Here is a 21,970-nt window from a genome sequence, read left to right as displayed (position 1 = left end):
TATTCATGTATTTTCAGAGGGGATGATGATAGGTATGAAGTCAATACGGTATTTTGATTCTGTTGCATACATTTAAGAGAGGTATATTTTAAATCATCAATATTTACTATGTACCAAAACTTATATCCTATTTAAACTTAACTTTTAGGGGCGCCTGGGTGGCTCAATCAGGTAAGCATCTGACTTCGGCTCAGGTCATGATCTCACTGCTGTGGGTTTGAGCCCTGCATTGGGTTCTGTGCTGATAGCTTGCGGCTCCGAACCTGGAGCCTGCTTCAGATTCTGTCTCTGGCTCTCTACCCTCCCCTGCTCATGCTCTCTCTCTCTCTCTCTCTCTCTCTCAAATATAAATTAAAAAAAAATTAAAATTAAAAAAAATAAACTTAACTTTAAACTTACAATTATTTATTTATTTATTTATTTATTTAGTAAGTAAGTAAGTACTCCACTGTGAGTACTGTGAGTGGGGCTCCAACTCACAACTGCAAATGAGGAGTTGCACACTCTTTGAGCAAGCCAGGCACCCTATTAAACTTATAACAAATTTTATTATTTAAAAAAGTTTTTTTTTAATGTTTGATTTTGAGAGAGAGAGACAGAACGCGAGGAGGGGAGGGGCAGAGAGAGAGAGGGAGACACGGAATCTGAAGCAGGGTCCATGCTCTGAGCTGTCAGCACAGAGCCAGATGTGGGGCTCCAACCCACGAACTGTGAGATCATGCCCTGAGCTGAAGTCGGATGCTTAACTGACTGAGCCACCCAGGTGCCCCTATTTTTTTTTTTAATGTTTATTTATTTTTGAGAGAGACAGAGCATGAGCAGGGGAGGGGCAGAGAGACTGGGAGACACAGAATCCAAAGCAGACTCCAAGTCCAAGCTGTCAGCACAGAGCCCGATGTGGGGCTCGAACCCACAGCTGTAAGATCATGACTCCAGCTGAAGTCAGACACTCAACCGACTGAGCCATCCATGCGCCCCAGCTTATAACAAGCTTTAGATGTCAACTTTAAAATGTGCAAAGAGGGATGCCTGGCTGGCTCAGTCAGTAGAGCCTGTGACTCTTGATCTCTTAGGTTGTGAGTTCAAGCCTCACCCACTGGTGAGTGGCTCAGTGGGTTAAGTGTCTCACTCTGGATTTCAGCTCAGGTCATGATATCATAGTCGTGAGATCAAGCCCTGCATCAGGCTCTGCTCTAAGAGCATGGAGCCTGCTTGGAATTCTTTCCCTTTCTCTCTGCCCCTCCCCTGCTTGCATTCTTTCTCTCAAATACATAAACATTTAAAAAAATAAAATGTGCAAAGAAGTACAGTTTTAGAATTCTTATGAGGGTCAGACAGCAAAAAGAGTGGGAGATGACTGGTCTAGATATTGTCTGAAACACGTAAAGAAAGACAAAAGTCAGGTCCTCAAGTTCTCACATGCTTGCTTTTCATGCCAGGAGTGGAAACACGTCCAACTGCCTGCGCCTAGGCTGCACGCTGCCTCTTTGCAGGGGTGTGGGCACAGCAGGTCTAGGAGCCCTGTTATATAGTGCTGTGGTGGGACTGATCACCACCAGAAATGGTATAAAGTTTACTTCAGAGCGTAAAACATCTGTCTCCTCCTGATTGGAGAGGAGACTGCTTCCTGTCTTTCCATTTACCTGCTTGGTCCCTGGTGGCATCTGAGCCTGCATCAATTATCTAAGACTTTCTCCTCCCACACCCAGGGACAGCTGTACTCCTTGCTTTCTCTCTAGTCCCTCCCTCTTTCTGCCCTGGCCCAGGTTGACATCATGAGAATATTGAGTTGTTTTTCACATTGCAGGTGTTAGCCCATGAGTGCATACTAAAATGAATTCAGTGAATTTCAATCAAAGTGGATTTTTGACACTATTAAATAAGGTTTTCAGCTGTGTCAGTGCAGAAACCAATGTTTTATTTATTTGTTTGTTTGTATATTTATTTATATATTTTTAAATTTATATCCAAATTAGTTACCATATAGTGAAACAATGATTTCAGGAGTAGATTCCTTAGTGCCCCTTACCCATTTAGCCCATCCCCCCCTCCCACAACCCCTCCAATAACCATCTGTTCTCCATATTTATGAGTCTCTTATGTTTTGTCCGCCTCCCTGTTCTTATATTATTTTTGTTTCCCTTCCCTTATGTTCATCTGTTTTGTCTCTTAAAGTCCTCATATGAGTGAAGTAATATGATACTTGTCTTTCTCTGACTGACTCATTTCATTTAGCATAATACCCTCCAGTTCCATCCATGTAGTTGCAAATGGCAAGATTTCATTCTTTTTGATTGCCGAGTAATACTCCATTGTATGTATATATACCACATCTTCTTTATCCTTTCATCCATCTATGGACATTTGGGCTCTTTCCATACTTTGGCTATTGTTGATAGTGCTGCTATAAATTGGGGTGCATGTGTCCCTTCAAAACAGCACACCTCTATCCCTTGGATAAATACCAAGTAGTGCAATTGCTGGGTCTAGGGTAGTTCTATTTTTAGTTTTTTGAGGAACCTCCATACTGTTTTCCAGAGTGGCTGCACCAGCTTGCATTCCCAATTGTTTTATATATTTAAATTGCATTCCTTATATTAAGGGTCATAAGTTTCATGAGAACAAACACCTTACAATCAGCAGATTAAGGAAATCACAAGGGAGGGGCACCTGGGTGGCTCAGTCGGTTGAACTTCGGACTTAGGCTCGGGTCATGATCTCGCGGTCTGTGAGTTCGAGCCCCACGTGGGGCTCTGTGCTGACAGCTCAGAGCCTGGAGCCTGCTTCCGATTCTGTGTCTCCCTCTCTCTCTGCCCCTCCCCCGCTCAGGCTCTGTCTCTCTCTGTCTCAGAAATAAATAAATATTTTTTTTAAATTAAAAAAAAAAAATGAAATCACAAGGGAGGTTAGAAACAACTTAGAGATGAATGAAAATGAAGACGTAACATACCAAAACTTAAAATGTAGCTTAAGCACTACTTAGAAATTTATACCTGTAAATAGGAAAATTTTAAAAAGATCTCAAATCAGTAAGCTAACCTACCTTAAAACACTGGAAAAAGAACAACACTGGACTAAATCTAAAGCCAGCAGAAGGAAATAAGAGTAGAGCAAAAATTAATGAAATAAAAATTAGGAAAACAATGGAGAAAATTGGTGAAACCAAATGTTGATTCTTTGAACAGAGAAACAAAACTAATAAACCTTTATCTAGACTGACCAAGAAAAAAAGAGAAGATGCAAATAACTGAAATCAGAAATGAAAGTTGGGATGTTACTACTGACCTTTTAGAAATAAAAAGGATAATAAGGGAATACTTTAAACAATTGTATGCTACTAAAATAGATAGTGTAGATGAAATAGACAAATTCCTATAAACACAAATTACTGAAACTGAATTAAGAAGAAATAGGAACTCTGAACAGACCTATACAAGTAAGGAGATTGAAGTAATAATAATATTAATAATAAAAAAAAATTACCCACAAAGAAAAACCTAGGCCTGGATGGCTTCACTGGTAAATTATAGCAAACATTTAAAGAATTAATACCAATTCTTCATGAATTTTTCCAAAAAATAGAAGATGAGGAAACACTTCACAGTCTATTCTATATGGTTAATATTACCTTAATACCAAAACCAGGCAAATATGTCACAAGAAAAAAAAAAAGCTACACAATATCTCTTATTAATATAGATGCAGAAATCTTCAATGGAATACTAGCAGATATGAAAAAGGTACTATACACCATGAACAAGCAAGATTTATCCCAAGACTGCAAGACTGGTTTAACATTCAAAAATCAATTAATAAAATATACCATATTAATAGGATAAAGGACAAAAACCACATGATCATCTTAATAGACACAGAAAAACTATTTGAAAAAATCCAACACCCTTACATGATAAAAACACTCAAACAAGAAATAGAAGGGAACTTCCTTAGCCTGATAAAGGACATCTACACAACCCATGGCTAACATCATACATAACAAAGACTGAATGCTTTCCCCCTAATGACTGAAATAAGACAAGGAGGATGTCTACTCTTACCACTTCTATTCATCACTGTAGTGGGAGGTTCCAACCAGGCCAATTAGGCAAGAAATTAAAGGTATCCAGATTGGAAAAAAAGAAGTACAAATGTCTCTGTTTGCATATGACACAGTCTTATATAGAGAAAATCATAAGGAATCTACTAAAACCTATTAGAGCTCGTAAGTTCAGCTAGGTAATTGGATACAAGATCAGTACACATTTGACCCTTGAACAATGCAGGTTGGAACTGTGTGGGTCCACTTATACATGGATTTTTTACAGTATATTTCTGTTTTTCTCTTACAACCTTAATAACATTGTCTTTTCTCTGGGTCACTTATTGTAAGAATACAGTATATAATGCATACAGTACACAAAATGTGTGTTAATTGACTGTTAATATTAATAGGTAAGGCTTTTGATCAACCGTAGGCTGTTAGTAGTTAAATTTTTAGGGGCTCGAAAGTTATAATCAGGTTTTTTTTTTTTTTTTTTTAATGTTTATTTATTTTTGAGACAAAGAGAGACAGAGCATGAATGGGGGAGGGGCAGAGAGAGAGGGAGACACAGAATCGGAAGCAGGCTCCAGGCTCTGAGCCATCAGCCCAGAGCCCGACGCGGGGCTCGAACTCACAGACTGTGAGATCGTGACCTGAGCTGAAGTCGGACGCTTAACCGACTGAGCCACCCAGGCGCCCCATAATCAGGTTTTTGACTGTGCAGGGGGTTGGTGCTACTAACCCTCGTGTTGTTCAAGGGTTAACTGCACAAAATCAGTAGTATTTCTATACATTCACAATGAACAATCTAAAAGTGAAATTAAGAAAACAGTTCTATTTACAATAACATCACAGAGAGAAAAGATATCTTGAAATCTTAACTTTTTATAAAAGAACATATAATTTCATTATTCTACCAAATCTTACCTCATACTCCTGACTATAACGTTCCATAGTTTTCTGATTTCCTGAGAAGATGATTATTGGAGAATTAAAAACATTTTTTTTTTCTAATTATGGTATGGATCTTTTCCAGTGCATATTTTAATTTGTAAATTCTGGTATGTAGGAAAGCTATTGGAATCTATTTGGCAAGTGACCACTTTCTCATTCATTAACTTTTTATAGTTTTTCAGTTGAGTCTTCTAGATTTTGTGTGAAGATAACTATTTTTTCTCTTCCAGTGTTTATAGTGATTTCAGTCCCTTTTATGGCTGAATAATATTTCATTGCATGTGTGTTTCACATTTTGTTTATCCATTCATCTGTCAATGGACACTTGGGTTGCTTCCACCTTTTGGCTGTTGTAAACAATGTAGCTGTAAACATTGGTCTACAGGAATCTTGTTTGAGTCCCTGTTTTCAATTCTTCTGGGTACCTATGCTCAAGAGTGGAATTGCTGGATCATATAATTCTGTGTTTAACATTTTTTTTTTTACATAGCGGCTATACTATTTTACATTCCTACCTAATTTGCTTTTATTTTTGTATCTCTATTAGTATTTTGAAATTCATTGGTAATTTTCTTTGTGGTACTATATTGATTCCATTTGTCGATTATAATAAAACCAGCTTTGATTTTGAACATTCTCTCTGGTTTCCCAGGTTCTGCCACTAATGGTATGATATGATAATTATCTGTTTCTTAAAAGTTAGGGGGAAATGCCTGTCAGTCTTTCTGGGCTCATTATGTCCTTCAGGGACATAATTCTTTGATAGCTTTATCCAGTTCCTCCTGTGGTCATAGGTTTTATTTGTTTTTTTTCCTCACAATTTGAGTGGATTGTCACTATTTATTTTTTCTTACAAAATAGTCTGTCTGCATCATTGAATTATAAAAATTTTATTAGCTTTCAGGGCACCTGGGTGGCTCAGTTGGTTAAGTGTCCGAGTCTTGATTTCAGCTCAGGTCATGATCTCACAGTTGTGAAATCATGAAATCGAGCCCCATGTGGGGCTCCATGCTGAGTGTGGAGCCTGCTTAAGATCTCTCTCCCTCTTCCTCTGCCCCTCTCCCGCTCACATGCTCACTCTCTCTTTCTCTCTCTCTCTCTCTCAAAAAAAACAAAACAAAACAAAAAAAAAAACAAAAACAAAATCTATTAACTTAGCAAATACTGTCTATTAAAAGAAATGTTCTCATCTGGGGTTATCTCACTTTTCTGATCCCTAATTTTGTATATGCTCTTTCAAGACCAAAACTTACTGTTTTTTTTCTTGCTTTTTCTTGAAGAAATAGCTCATGGATTTGTTAATCAATTTTGTATTTCTTATGTTTGAACTTTTTTTACACATGGAAACATTTTTATCTTGCCAATTATACAAGTGTAATAGACTTTTTTTTTCTCTGTATGCCTTTTGAAAAGATTTTCAGACTTGCTGACAAGATTTATTCCTGACCATAGCACTGATTCAAATAAAATCTAGAGGAATTACATTATGAGGACTTATACTCTCAGGTAGTAAAAGAATGTATAGTTATTAAATACAGGCATACTTTGGAGATACTACAGGTTTAGTTCTAGACCACCAATAAAACAAATATCAGAATAAAGCTAATTGGAGCCTGGGTGGCTCAGTCGGTTAAGTGTCCAATTTCAGCTCAGGTCATTCCCTGCGTCAGGCTCTGTGCTGACAGCTCAGAGCCTAGAGCCTGCTTCGGATTCTGTGTCTCCCTCTTCTCTCTGCCCTTCCCTGTTCTCACTCTGTTTCTCTCTCAAAAAAATAAATATTAAAAAAATGTAATAAAAAAAAGAATAAAGCTAATCAAGTGAATTTTTTTGTTTCCCAGTGTATGTAAAAGTTAAAGTTGTATAAAAGTTATGTTTACACTGTTTTCTATTAAGTGGATAATAGTATTGTGTCTAAAAAATATATGTAACTTAATTAAAAATATTGTATTGCTAAAAATTGCTAACCATCATCTGAGCTTTCAGCAAGTCCTAATCAGTGATCACAGATCACCATAACTAATATAATAATAATGAAAAGGTCTGAAATAATTGTGAGGCTTACCAAAATGTGACACAGAGACATGAAGGGAGCAGATGCTGTTGGAAAAATGTAACCAATAAATGTGCTCAATGCAGGGTTGCCACAAATTTGTAAAAACTCCTATCTGTTCACAGTAAAGTGAAGCACAATAAAGCAAGGTGTGCCTGTATTCATATTAAGAAATAGCTGCAGAAAGCTAGAAACTCATGGTGCATGGGTGACTCAGTCGATTAAACGTCTGACTATTGATTTCTGCTGAAGTCGTGGTTCCAGGCTGTGGGACCAAGCCCCACATCAGGCTCTGTGCTGAACGTGGAGCCTGCTTGGGATTCACGCTCTCTATCCCTCTCCCCCTCTCTCTGGCTCACATGCCCTCTATCTCTCTCTCTCAAATTAAAAAGATAAAGAAAGAAAGAAAGAAGAAATCTAGAAACTCATGTCTTCTACAAGAAAAAGCTGCCAGGATGAGAAGGAATGAAGTATGCCCCAAAGACCCATCCAGGAGCATTCACAGGCAGATAGAGAACCATTACAGTCTGGGAGAGAGGAGTACCTTGATGAAAGCCATACAGGCTCTATTTCTAGATTATAAAAACTTTGTCCTTTAGTTATGAGACTCTTGCAGAACTTATTTACAAATCAATAATTTTCTGATTAAAATAATGGTATAAATTTTCTAAAACAAGAGCTATGGGGTTTTCAAAATGAAATAGTTTTGTTCTGTGAATTTCTTAGTGTGCTGTTTGCTTTTGTTTCCATCTAAAGTTACTAATCACTAATTGCCACTCCTGCACTGTCCTCATTTCCGATCTTTGGTTTCAGGTTTCCTGAGGAGTCTTGAAACACTTGATAGCTACAAGAAACATTTTTGTTGTTGTTCATTTTTGAAAAAACAACAACTGTATTGTTAAATTTTATTTTATTGTCATAAAAACACTTAACATATCTATTCTTTTAAGATGTGAAGTGTACAATGTGGTATTGTTAGCTACATGTAGGGATGATGTTGTATAGTGATGTTGTGTAGTAGATCTCTTGAACTTAATCATCTTACATGATTGAGACTTCATGCATTTTTTTAAGTTTATTAATTTATTTTGAGAGAGAGAGAAAGAGTAGGGGAGGGGCAGAGAGAAAGGGAGAGAGAGAGAGAATCCCAAGGAGGCTCTATGCTGTCAGTGCAGAACCCAACATGGGGCTCAACCTCACCAACTGTGAGATCATGACCTGAGTCGAAATCAAGAGTCAGACGCCTAACTGACTGAGCCACCCAGGTGCCCCAAGACTTGATACATTTGATTAATATCTCCAATTTCCCTCTCCTTGCAGCCTCTGACAACCACCATTCTATTCTGATTCTATGAGTTTGACTATCTTAAACTTTGTTTTTAGAGTAGCTTCAGGTTCCTGGCAAAATCGAACAGGAAGTACAGACACTTGCAGTATACCTCTGCCCCACACATGCAACCTCCCCAACTACTGACATCCCATACCACAATAATACATTTATTACAGTCAATGAGCCTATAGTCACATATCATCATTCAAAGTCTATAGTTTACATTAGGGTTCAACTTGGTGTTGTACATTTGGAGGTTGTAACAAATGTGTAATGACATATCCCTACCATTTGTAGTGTCAGGTAGAATAGTTTCACTGCCCTAAAAATCCTCTGTGCTCTGCCTGTTCATCCTTCCATCCCTGCTAACCTCTGGCAACCACTAATTTTTTTACTGTCTCCATAGTTTTGCCTTTTCTAAGGTGTAATATAGCTGTGATCACACAGTATGTAGTCCTTTCAGATTGGATTCTTTCACTCAGTAACATTAAGTTCCACTGAGTAATACTAAGTTTCCTCTATGTCCTTTCATGGTTAGGTGGCTCATTTCATTTTAGGCTAAGTAACATCCCATTGTTTGGTTGTACCACAGTTTGTGTATGCATTTACCTACTGGAGGACATGTTCATTGTTTCCAGCTTTGAACAATTATGAATAAAGCTACTATAAATATTTGTGAACAGGTTTTTGTGTGGACTTAGATTTTCTACTCATTTGGCTGAATATCAAGGAGTGCGATTGCCAGATGGCATGGTAAGAGTATATTTAGTTTTCTAAGAAAGCGCCAAACTGTCTCCCATTGAGGCTGAACCCTTTTGTGTTCCTGCCAGCATTGAGAGTTCCCATTGTTTCACGTCCTCACCAGTATTTGGCATCGTACATATTTTGGGTTTTGGCCATTGTAATATGTGTATAGTGGTATCTCATTGTTTTAATGTACAATTCCCCAATAACATATGATGTTCAGCCTTTTTTCACATACTTCTCATCTGTATACCTTCTTTGAAGAGGTTCAGGTCTCTTGCCCTTTTTCAAATTGGGTTATTTTCTCATTGTTGAGAAATGTTAAGAGTCCTTTGTAGCAATCCCTATCAAAATAACACCAGCATTCTTCACAGAGCTAGAGCAAAAACAGTCCTAACATTTGTATAGAACCAGAAAAGACCCCGAATAGCCAAAGCAATCTTGAAAAAGAAAACCAAAGCAGGAGGCATCACAATCCCAGACTTCAAGCTGTATTACAAAGCTGTAATCATCAAGACAGTATGGCACTGGCACAAGAAAAGACACTCAGATCAATGGAACAGAATAGAGAACGAACCCAGAAATGAACCCAAAATATATGGCCAACTAATCTTTGACAAAGCAGGAAAGAATATCCAATGGAATAAAGACACTCTCTTCAGCAAATGGTGCTGGGAAAACTAGACAGCGACATGCAGAAAAATGAACTTGGACCACTTTCTTACACCGTACATAAAAATAAACTCAAAATGGATGAAAGACCTAAATGTAAGACAGGAAGCCATCAAAATCCTTGAGGAGAAAGCAGGAAAAAACCTCTTTGACTTTGGCTGCAGCAACTTCTTATTCAACATGTCTCCAGAGGCAAGGGAAACAAAAGCAAAAATGAACTATTGGGACCTCATCAAAATGAAAATCTTCTGCACAGTGAAGGAAACAATCAGCAAAACTAAAAGGCAACCAACGGAATAGGAGAAGATATTTTCAAATGACATATCAGATAAAGGGTTAGTATCCAAAATCTATAAAGAACTTATCAAACTCAACACCCCAAAAACAATCCAGTGAAGAAATGGGCAAAAGACATGAATAGACACTGTTCTAAAGAAGACAGCCAGATGGCCAACCAACACATGAAAAAATGCTCAACATCACTCATCATCAGGAAAATACAAATCAAAACCACAATGAGATACCACCTCACACCTGTCAGAATGGCTAACATTAACTACTCAGGCAACAACAGATGTTGACAAGGATGCAGACAAAGAGGATCTCTTTTGCACTGATGAGGGGAATGCAAGTTGGTGCAGCCACTCTAGAATACCGTATGGAGGTTCCTCAAAAAAATAAAAATAGAACTACCCTACAACCCAGCAATTGCACTAGTAGGTGTCTATCCAAGGGATGCAGGTATGCTGTTTCAAAGGGGCACATTCACCCCAATGTTTATAGCCACGCTATCAACAATAGCCAAAGTATGGAAAGAGCCCAGATATCCATCGATGGATGAAGATGTGGTGTATATACATATATATACAATGGAGTATTACTTGGCAATCAAAAAGAATGAAATCTTGCCATTTGCAACTATGTGGATGGAACTAGAGGGTATTATGCTAAGCAAAATTAGAGAAAGACAAATATGATATGACTTCATTCATATGAGGGATTTAAGATACAAAGCAGATGAACATAAGGGAAGGGAAGCAAAAGTAATATAGAAACAGGGAAGGGGACAAAACATAAGAAACTTTAAAAGAGTTTCTTAGAGAAACAGAGGGTTGCTGGAGGGGTGCTGGGATAAATGGGTAAGGGTGTTAAGGAATCTACTCCTGAAACCATTGTTGCATTATATGCTAACTGACTTGGATATAAATTAAAAAATAAATTAATTAAGAAAATCCTTTGTGTATTTTATACATTAGTCTTTTATCAGATGTGTCTTTTGCAAATATTTTCTCCCAGTCTGTAGCTTCTCTTGTCATTCTCTTAATACTGTCATAGGCAGAGCAGAAGTTTTTAATTTGAATAAAGTGTAACTTATCAGTTATTTCTTTAGTGGATTGTACCTTTGAGGTGGTATCTAAGAAGTCTTCACCACCACCACCACTCCCCCCCCCCCACCCCAGGTCACTTATGTTTTCTTCTGCCATCTTGTAGGAATTTGATAGCTTCACATTATACATGTAGCTCTATGAGCCATTATGAGTTCATTTTTGTGAAGGGTATAAGTCTATGTCTAGATTCCTTTTTTATCATGTGGATATCCACTTATTATAGCACCATCTGTAGACCAGACTCTTTATTTCCCATTGTATTACTTTCAAAGATCAGTTAACTGTATTTATGTGGCTCTATTTCTGGGCTCACTGCTGTGTGTTCTATTGATCACCAGGACCACGCTGGAATCAGCTGAACATCAGCCTGCAGCCTCCCCATTTCCCCTTGGGCTCCTGGCTTGCTTGCCCAGACCCCTTGGCCTTTCTGTGGCCTTTTTCCATCCCGCGCTCCCTCTTAGGTACAGGTCTTGGCTCCCTCTCACGTCCTTACCAACCAGTCCAGCCAAGTCTTGCTTCAGGATCTACCCTTCTAAGGAGGCAGCAGAAAGGTGTAAATTGCACAAATTTTTCTTTTCTAGAATAATTTGTTAAAAAGTCCCCTGTCAGAAACATCTATCTTTAGTTGGGAGAAAATCCCAGATTGCACATTGGGTACTCTGGGCCTCTTACCTCTGGTTTGGGCTGCTTCTCCAGAAGGAGAGGCCAGGATGAAGGAATGGGGGATCCTCAGTAGTCCTGGAAGAACATGGGGATGTCAGCATGGCCTGCCCCCACACACTTTGCTAGGCTTCTTGTCCGGAGGCAAGTTACTCAAATCCTTGGGACTTGCTTTGTGCTCTGTGAAAATGGGGCTAATATTGGACAGATTGAGGTAACATGAAGTCCAGCAGATTGGTCAGATTTATTAATGATTACTTATATTGTACTTTCTGTCTTTTAGATTTTGTGTTACTTTCCTTTTTTTTTATTTTGAAATAATTATAGATTCATAGAAATTGTACTGAAATGTACAATGGTGTCCACTGTTCCCATCCACCAGCCTTCTTCAATTTGATGTAACATAACACAACCATAGTACAAAAGCAGCCTAAGGAGATTGCCATCGATGCAATCCAAGAGCTTATTCAGATTCCACCAGTTAAAAATACACTCGTGTGTGTGTGTAGGGGTGTGTGTGTGTGTGTGTGTGTGTGTGTGTAATGCTGTCCAGTCTCATTACATGTGTAGCTTTGTGGAACCACTGTCACATCAAGGTACTAATCTGTACCCCCACCCACCCAACCAGGCTCCTTTGCGCTACCCTTTATTGCCACCCTCACCCTCTCCCTCCCCTCCCTAAACCCAGGCAACCACTAGTCTTGTCTCCATCTCTATCACTTTGTCATTTCAAGAACATTTTTATAAATGAACTTACAAAATGTCACCTTTTGGGATTGATTGACTTTTTAAGCTCAGTATAATTCCCAGGTTCATCCAAGTTGTTGCACAATCAATAGTTCGTTCCTTTTTATGGCTATGTAGTATTCCATGGCCAGTATGGACAGTTTGTTTATCCATTCACTTCTTGAAAGACATCTGAGTTGGGGCTATTATGAATAGAGCTGCTATAAACATACATGTACAAGTTCCTGCATGAAATTAAGTCTTCATTTCTTTGGAATAAATGCCCAAGAATGTAACTGATGGGCTATATCCTTTTTTTAAATTTTATTTTATTTGAGAGAGTGAGAGAGAGCATGAGTGGGGAAGAGAGGCAAGGGGTGGGGGGAATCCCAAGCAGGCTCCATGCTCAGTGCCAAGCTGGATGCGTGGCTCAATCCCATGACACTGGGATCACAACCTGAGATGAAATCAAGAGTCAGACACTTAGCTGACTGAGCCACCCAGGCTCCCCTGATGGGCTATATCCTAAGTCTCTTCATTATATTCGTTTCTACAGCTCCTTTCTATTTCTTGACAAGTGCTTCTGGTTATCTGTTTATGGTACTGATAATATGAGTAACCTCTAAAGACATGTATACTGAATCATTGTTCAAGCTATGGCAAAAATTTTTCCTCTTCATGAGGATGGGTGCAGCATAGAGAAAGGTGGACCTCCGTGATTACACCAGGTCACGTGCAGGTGCTAAATGAAGGTGATGCTTTCTTCAGCTGTGTGGGAAATGTTCATTCTTATCAGTAATCAAGAACAAGGAATGCTTCTAGCAAGGGTAAGTACATTAATAGCAATACTACCAGCAATAAGTAAGGGTTGCAACTAAAGGAATTTCTGAGAAAATTAACAAAATTGTCACAAGAAGTAGGTAATAATTACTTAAGTAAAGAGATGAAGTAAATTATATCTTTTCCCCATTGTTTATATCATCCTTATTTCTTCTTGATAAATTCTTTTAACTTTATAAGGAACAGTTTCCATCTTATATAAACTATTCCAAAATATGAGGAAGATGAAAAGCCACCATCTATGAAGAAGAACCACCCTGAAATAGCACAGAAAATACAATGTTGATTTTACTAATGAATAGGAATACTTTTTTAGGTGAACTGATATATCAAAACAGCAGTCTGCTAGTGTCCTGGGCAATATTGTTGGGCTTCTTTCACTCAGTATAATTATTTTGAGATTCATCCATGGTTGCATGTTATCAATAGTTAGCTCCTTTTATTGTGTGTGTAGTGTTCCATTCTAAGAACAAACTATGGTTTGTTTATCCATTCACCCGTTGATAGACATTTGCATTATTTCAGTGGTTGTTTTGAGTAAAACTTCTGTGAATGTTTTTTTTATCAAGTCTTTGTGTGGGCATATGCTTTCCTTTCACTGAGGACATAAAATTATGAGCTACTTGAATACCTTACAGTTGAGCAGATTTATGCAGGCTCTGGAGGCTGAGTGAACAAATTGTGTGAGGGACATAGGAATCGCCAATGTGGCTGAAGCAGAGGACACAAGCGTGAGCTTTGCATCTGGTGTTTGATGGCTGTGCATTTGATTGCAGGCTATTTTCTTTGTTATGGGCTCTCCATTTTCTCTCAGAATGAAGTCTGAATTCTTCTTGGCCTCTTTGGACCTCTCACATTGTGCCCAACCTTCCTTTTCAGGGTCCTTAACTATGCCCACTATGTTCTTTCCTTTAATGAGAATAAGAAGATGGTGATAACAGCTTAGCTATATTGTGGACCTGGGACTCAGGTATGCAATCTACATGTATTATTGTGTAATCCTTCCAGGAGCCTCATGAAGGAGGTACCATTTTTATGCCTTTCGTGCAGGGAGGAAACCACAGTTCAGAGATGTTAAATAATTTGTCCAAGATTGCACAGCTATTAAGTGCTAGGTTGGATGTTGGACTAGATCATCTGACTTTAGAGCCAGCACCTTTAACCACAATGTTGTACACCCGTCATCACTGAAAGGACAGATTGTGAATGGAATTTAAGACGCCATTTAAACTGTTCTTCCATATGATCTAGTTAATTCCAATATTCCTAACTTAAGTGTTTCCTCCCAGTGGCCTAGTGGCAGCCCAGACTGGGTTGGATCACCTTGCACCAGGTGCCTGTCTCAGATCTCTGTGTCTGTCCAGCTGAGCTGGGAGTGCAGCATGGATATAGATGCCCTCCTTTGCTGCCCTAAGTATCTACTGCCCAAAGAGTGCTAGGTACTCAGTAATAGCATTGATTAAACCAGTTGAATGAGTGAATGAATTTTATTATCAGATATGCATGTTTGTCATCAGCTTTATTGAGATATTATTTACACATACAGATGTGTAACCACAATCAAGATAAAATTATTTCAATCACTCTAAAAGTTCCCTGTGCCCCTTGCAATCTCCCTCTACCTTCCAGCTACCACTGTTCTGTTTTTCTGTCCCTATAGTTATGCCTCTTCTAGAATTGTTTTAAAGTTTATTTATTGAGAGGGAGAGAAAGTGAGTACTAGTGGGGGAGGGGGAGGGGCAGAGAAGAGGGAGAGAGAATCCCAAGCAGGCTTCACACTGCCAGTGCAGAGCCCAATGCAGGGCTCGAACCCATGAACCACAAGATTATGACCTGAGCCAAAATCAAGAGTTGGATGCTTATTGAGCCACTCAGGCACCCCTAGAATGTTTTTTTAAGCAATCTCTATACCCAGCATGGGGCTTGAACTCATGACCCCTACTAGATCAAGAGTCCCACACTGTTCTGACTGAGCCAGCTAGGTACCTCTCCCTTCTAGAATTTTAGACAAATGGAATTATACAGAATGTAGTCTTTTGTGTCTGTCTTATTTAATTTAGCAGAATGCTTTTGAGATGCATCTGTGTTACTGCATGTGTCAGCAGTTCCAGGTATATATTTAAAACCACCTTACATAGTTATTTTGGTAACAGTCCAGAGATAAACAGCCCCACTAAGGTTTGGACTTGGTTTGTAAGAACAGCAGTTCCCAAGGGTGCTCTGCAAGATCCTTTAAGAATGTCCACAAGCTGGACTTCAGGTTTGGCACTTGCTAAGGATCTGATGTCTGTGCTGTATTCTGATCCCAGGACAAGCATAGGAAATCATCAGGACCTTTCGTTGGCTTTCAGGAGAAAATACCCTCCCCATCTCTCTGCAATAGAGTTCTAAGCTCAGATTGAAAGACTGTCTAAAATGATTATTTTAACAAAAGCAGGTGGGAGGCTAGTCTTCTTACTGGCAAAATTCTTGTGGGGAAAGCTACGTGTGGATTTTAGTTAGTGATTTTGATAAAGCTGTTAATAAACAGCAAAATTGCACCTGCTGTCTTTTTTTTTTTTTCCAACGTTTTTTATTTATTTTTTGGGACAGAGAGAGACAGAGCATGAACAGGGGAGGGGCAGAGAGAGAGGGAGACACAGAATCAGAAACAGGCTCCAGGCTCCGAGCCATCAGCCCAGAGCCTGACGCGGGGCTCGAACTCACGGACCGCGAGATCGTGACCTGGCTGAAGTCGGACGCTTAACCGACTGCGCCACCCAGGCGCCTCTGCACCTGCTGTCTTTGACCTGTTAACTGCTGTTCTCTTACAGGAGAAAGGGCCTGTGGTTCCGACTGAGGAAGATTCTTCTCTGTGTTCTGGGGTTGTATGTTGCCATTCCATTTCTCATCAAACTATGTCCTGGAATACAGGCCAAACTGATTTTCTTGAATTTTGGTAAGTACCACGTGCCCACTTTGCCTTTAATTTTAGTAAGGGTTCATTTGCATGATGATTTATATATTTGCATATCTACCACCCAGATCGAGAAATAGAAACATTTCTATTACCCAGAAAGTTCCCTGTGCCCCTTCCCAGTCACAGGCTGCTATAGTGACTGAATTACTCTCCAGGGCTGGTATCTGTGTACACAGGTGACTTCTGCACGGGCAGAGGTCTTTCTTTAGCTGAAGTGGATGAAAGTGTTAACAATGTGGAGAGTCTTCTGAAGCTGTTGTGTTGGAGATGCTTTGCCCCTTGTGCAGTCTAGGAGGTTAACTGTCCTTGGAAAAGATGACCACTTAAAGATGACCACCTTAAAAAAATAATTAGGACTTTTTCTGGAAAAAAAAAAAACACAAAAATTAGCCTGACATGCTTTGGTTTCTATGGAATTATATGCTGACTTTATGGGTGCTGTGTAGTCTCCTTGAGTTAACTTGGATCTTGCGTGGTTTTTATTCATGCTGTGTATTTACTTTTGTGCAAGTGGGAGGAGAAAGGTCCAGAAGTATCAAGTTTAGGAAACAGAAGGCAGAGGGCTCCCAAGTACATAATCCTGGGAATAATCCTCTCCAGGAGCATCATTTTACACCTAGAAGATGAGGCTAGGAAGGAAGAGGTTGGGTCTGTGGGTGTTAGAATTTGAGGATAGAACTTGGTGCTTGGTACACAGCAGGTGCTCTGTAAGTGATGGCCTTCAGCTCAGGTGTAGGTGGCACAAACCAGTCAAGGCAGACTCTGTGCATGCTTTTAGCTATGTTGGTTTGCAAAGAGTGGGTTTAAACTGTGTGTGTTTGGGAGGAGAGGCTGAGAAGCTGGGGCTGATGTCGTGGGAGGAGGCAGCAGGGTTGCTGGTAGAGTGGAGGGAGGAGGAAGCTCATGAAGATGAGGAGGAGGACAGGCAGGAGGCGTTGAGATGGCTCTTGTGTGACTGTGGCCTGAGACAAGTTCAGAGAGTGGGGTGGCACTGGGGGCAGGTGTGTCAGGACTCCAGAGCTGTCGTCTATAGTAGCTCTGCAGGTGCCTGGGCGTACGAGTTCAGGGTTGTTAAGCCTATAATGGATTTAATCGCAGGAACTTGGAAGTCACTGCTAAAAGGGCATTTCTGCTCTAAAGAGGAACAGTAGGAGGAGGAAGAGAAATAGTAAGGTCAATGTTTAATACTTTGTAAATCTAAAGTAAGTTTTTTACTTGGTATCTTAAAATAAGTGTAAAATACTTGTATGCCAAGAGGCATTTGATTTTTCTAACAAACTTAGCTGAGTTTCTAGGAATTTATCTTGTCTAAGTTTTTGCCAGTGTGAGAAACACAAACTTAAAAAGAACTAACAACATAGTAAAATCAAGGGAGCTTTGATTTTTCTGACTTTAACTCTTAAATGTCCACAGTTGGTCCAGCACAGAAGAGAGTTTGAGTTTACATGTAAACATGAAGTTATAGGGCTGCATATTCCCTGATGGCAGATCTTAGGATTGAATGGCTTTTCCAACTCTGTAAGCCTCTGGGTGCTTTGGGCAGGTGCCTTTGCCACATGGTGGGGTCCCAGCAAATAATTTGAATTGAATTGATTTTCTTTAAATCAGTTATTTGGGCTGTTTTAGATACAGCCCACAAATGTTGCTTGGTTGGTTTCCTAATGAAATAGCAGGATGTTCCACAGGAACAGAACTTTGGGGTTCTCGTAGGCCAGTCCTCTGCACCTCCACAAGGAGATGCTGGTCTCTTACCCTTTCCTTCCACATGTCTGCTGCATGGTAGTGAGGTCACCTCCTCTGTGGGATTGTGGAGGTCTCGAGTGTAGCCCTGCAGTGTTTTGGAAGTTTCACCCCACAGTGCTGGAGGGCTAGCATGTTGGAGTAGCACCTCCATTTTTGTCTCCTCGAAATGTGAATCATGATCCTGTGGATTTCAATTTGGACACTAAAGGAAATCTAACAGTCTTTTGGGCCTCAGAACCTGATTAAAGAATATATATATATTTTTTAATTTTTATTTTAGAGAGAGAGTGAGCATGTGAGTGGGGAGAGGGGCAGAGGGAGAGAGAGTGAATCTTAAGCAGCCTCCATGATCTGCACAGAGCCTTGACACAGAGCTCCATCCCATGACCCTGAGATCATGACCTAAGCCGAAATTAGAGTTGGACACTCAACCGACTGAGCCACCCAGGCACCTCAAGAATATATTCTTAACTTCACACCAAATCTATCTGAAATCAAATTCATAAATCAGATAAATAAGCTTTAGAAAAAGCTTAGCTCCTATGGTTTCAGGCATTATTCTACTTTGAATATATTTCATAAGCAAAAAATATATGATCATTCCAAAAACAAAATTAACTGCAAAGCCCTGAATGGTAGTAAAGAAGAAAAAGAAAATCATTCTGAGAAAATTGTTAACTTCGTTGCTTATATATTTCCTGCTGGTCTCTTTTGTCTGAGTCTCTACACATAAATATAAATATATGTGCTTTTCATACTCAGGTTCAAAAGTATGATTCCATCTCAGTGGTTGGGTGATACCCGGTATTTGTGGTCTTGAAGTCTAGATAACTTTTTTGTTGTTAAACTGAAGTATAGTTGGCATATAGTATTACATTAGTTTCAGGTGTATAACACAGAGCTTCAACAATTATATGCATTACTCGGGCTCCTCACAATAAATGTAGTTACCATCTGTCAGTATACTAATTTGCTACAATATTATAGACTGTATTCCCTGTGCTGTACTTTTTATCTTCATGATATATGTATTTAACTAGAAGTTTGTACCTCTTCATCCCCTTCCCCTATTTTGCCCTCTGGCAACCACCAGTTTGTTCTCTGTATTTGTGGGTCTGGTTTTAGTTTTTTTGTTTGTTTGTTCTTTTGTTTTGTAGATTCCATTTGTTTTATAGATTCCACGTGTAAGTGAAATCATATGGTATCTCTCTTTCTCTGTCTGATTTATTTCACTTAGCATATACCATCTGTGTTGTCTCAAAATGGCAAGATCTCATCATTTTTTATGGCTGTGTAATGAAATCTAGCTATCTTCTCTGCAGTTCTTTTCCCCTCAGATCTAGAACTATCTCTTGGTGAAAGGAATGTTTCAGTTCAGAGGCCTGCACAGAACTGCTCCTCTGCACATTACCTTGGGCCTTTTTTTGGAAATAGGTTAGATATATAAATTATATATTTGTTTTTAAAGCAGAAGGCAGCCAACTTGCTTTAACATTCTCTGGGACAATAATTCTTAAGCTTCCTCTTTTTCCTTCCTCTTAGCAGTCCCTATTAACCCTTGATAGCTGTCTTTCTTTTAAATTTTTTTTTATTTGAGTGTAGTTGACAAACAATGTTACATTAGTTTCAGGTATACAGCATAGTGACTGGATAAGTTTAAAAATTAGGCTGTGCTTACCACGAGTATATCATAAACATGATTACAGTATTATTGACTATTCCTTATGCTGTGCCTTTCATCCCTGTGACTAACTTACTGCAGAACTGGAATCCTGTACCTCCCACTCCCCTTCTCCTATTTTGCCCATCGTCCCCCCCTCCCTGCTCCCCCGCCAACACTTCTCTCTGGCAACCATCAGTTTGTTCTCTGTGTTTGTAGGTCTGATTCTGCTTTTTGCTTGTTTATTCATTTGTTTTTGTTTTTGTTTTAGATTCCACATATGAATGGAATCATATGGTATTTGTCTTTCTCTGATTATTTCACTTGGCATAATACACTGTAGATCTATCCATGTTGTCACAATGGGAAGCTATGGCCCTTTTTTTTTATGTCTGAGTAATAGGTGTGTGTGTATGTGTGTCACACACACGCTACATTGTCCTTATTCATTCGTCTATCTGTGGACACTTGAGCTGCTTCCATAATCTGGCAATTGTAAATAATGCTGTAATAAACATGGGAATGCATATATTTTTTTGAATTAATGGTTTTGTATTTTGGGGGTAAATATCCACACAGTATAATCATAGGATAGTTCTATTTTTAATTTTTTGGGGAACCTCCATACTATTTTCCTTTCTTACCCCTTTTCTTATTAGGGAAGCCCCTACAGCCCACATCATGTAGTTAAAATTTGATAAAACCCAGGACCCTCTGGCCCTCCCCTTGTTAGCACCTTGTTAGCACTCTTCCAGTGCATCAGTGACTGGGATGAAAGGTAGCCCCAATATTTAAAATGTCAGGCAGTGAAAAATGTCCCTTATGGCTAAGCAACCGTAGCCTCTCACCCTATCACATATTTTCCAGATGGGCTAAAGAAGGGATAATAGATGAGGTTGTTTTCTGTTCATTTATGTACTCACTGGTTATTCACTGAGCACCATTTGTGCGGGATCATGAGCATTGGTAGGTGGTTGCTGATAAGTGACAGTGTGGCCAGGGGGCAGATAATGCAAAATGGGAAGGAAGGGTTGAAGCAGCTGGTTGGGCCCTGCCGGCCTGTGGACACAGCGGCCTGTGTTTTGGGTTCCTGGGCTGTGCAGTTAAGCTGTATGTGAGGGCGAACTTACATCCATAGCCATGAGGAGCTCAGTCACTGTCCCTGTCCCTGTCCCAGACTCCTCACTCCTGCCCCTGTCACACACCTTGTGCACTGCCAATGGGCCCTGTGCTGTGCCCTGACTCAACCCTATGGAAGAAGCAGGATCTCTGAGGGTCATATGGCCAAGGGATGTGATCACACAGGAGGTCAAAGGGTCCTGGTACTCATTTGTTCCTGGACACGAGGAGTGAGGTGTGTTCTGGCCTGGGCAGATCCCACAACCCTCCTCCTTGCACCACTTGACCTGGCCCTTTGTGGAGTTTCTGCTGACTCAGCCCAGTAGTTCCCAGTGGTTCCTCTGGCCACTTACTCTCTCTGGAGCTCTCTGACACCCCGGACTGACCAGGGACCTTCATTCCAGAGAGGTTTACAGGTGGCATTTGCTGGACTTGGTGCATTCACTGCCTCCTTTTTCATGGATATTTCTAAAACAGAAATAAAGGTGAACTGGAAGATAAGTTTTGTGGAATGAGGTCCTCCTGGAGTAGAATTTGGCTTCTCAGTTCCTAGATTTCTCAGGCCTAGAAGCTTTTGGGATTAGCTGCTAATCCTCATTAAACACTTTTCACAGGTAGGGGGTCCTCTCAGAGCACTGGGGAAGTTTGTAAGTAGCTTAGCCGCCTTCTCTTCCGACACAGAACCAGCCTGAGGTCTGAGAGCTGAGCCAGTGGAAGCCAAGTGCCCTCAGTCCTTGATGACACCCACTTTCTGCTTGGCGTGGGAGGGGGAGGGTGGGTAATTCCAGCCTCAGGAGTGGAATTAAGACAGACTGGGTGTGGAATGGACAGTGGGCACCAGGTTCCAGCTTTCAGAGTTTTATTGAGGAAGTCATTTCACTTCACAGTTGTCAGATGATGAACTGGCCCAATAAGCTGCAGCCTTCAGTTTCCACAACATGGAACAAAGTCCCAGAATGGAGATTGAAGGAGTAGGTACCTGTGTCTGAAATAGCACAAGAAAGAGAGGTCCTTTCCAAGGGCCTTCTGGTAGGGAGGCTTCTCTGAGTCCCATTGCCAGAGTAAGATCTGAGCTCCAGAGCA

General features: G+C 40.0%; 1 protein-coding gene across 2 annotated transcripts in view; it reads left to right on the top strand.

Moving 5' to 3' along the window:
* Positions 1-21,970, top strand: part of ABHD12 (abhydrolase domain containing 12, lysophospholipase) — an 84,809-nt gene that overhangs the window by 41,071 nt on the left and 21,768 nt on the right. For both annotated transcript variants that reach the window (XM_042931799.1, XM_042931800.1), the window contains exon 2: positions 16,220-16,344. In XM_042931799.1, coding sequence (XP_042787733.1) covers positions 16,220-16,344 — 125 coding nt within the window. The remainder of the gene's footprint in view (positions 1-16,219; positions 16,345-21,970) is intronic.

The sequence above is a fragment of the Panthera leo genome, chromosome A3 (genome assembly GCF_018350215.1).
Source record: "Panthera leo isolate Ple1 chromosome A3, P.leo_Ple1_pat1.1, whole genome shotgun sequence".
NCBI classification, from domain to species: domain Eukaryota; kingdom Metazoa; phylum Chordata; class Mammalia; order Carnivora; family Felidae; genus Panthera; species Panthera leo.
This window is presented reverse-complemented; position numbering and strand designations above follow the sequence as displayed.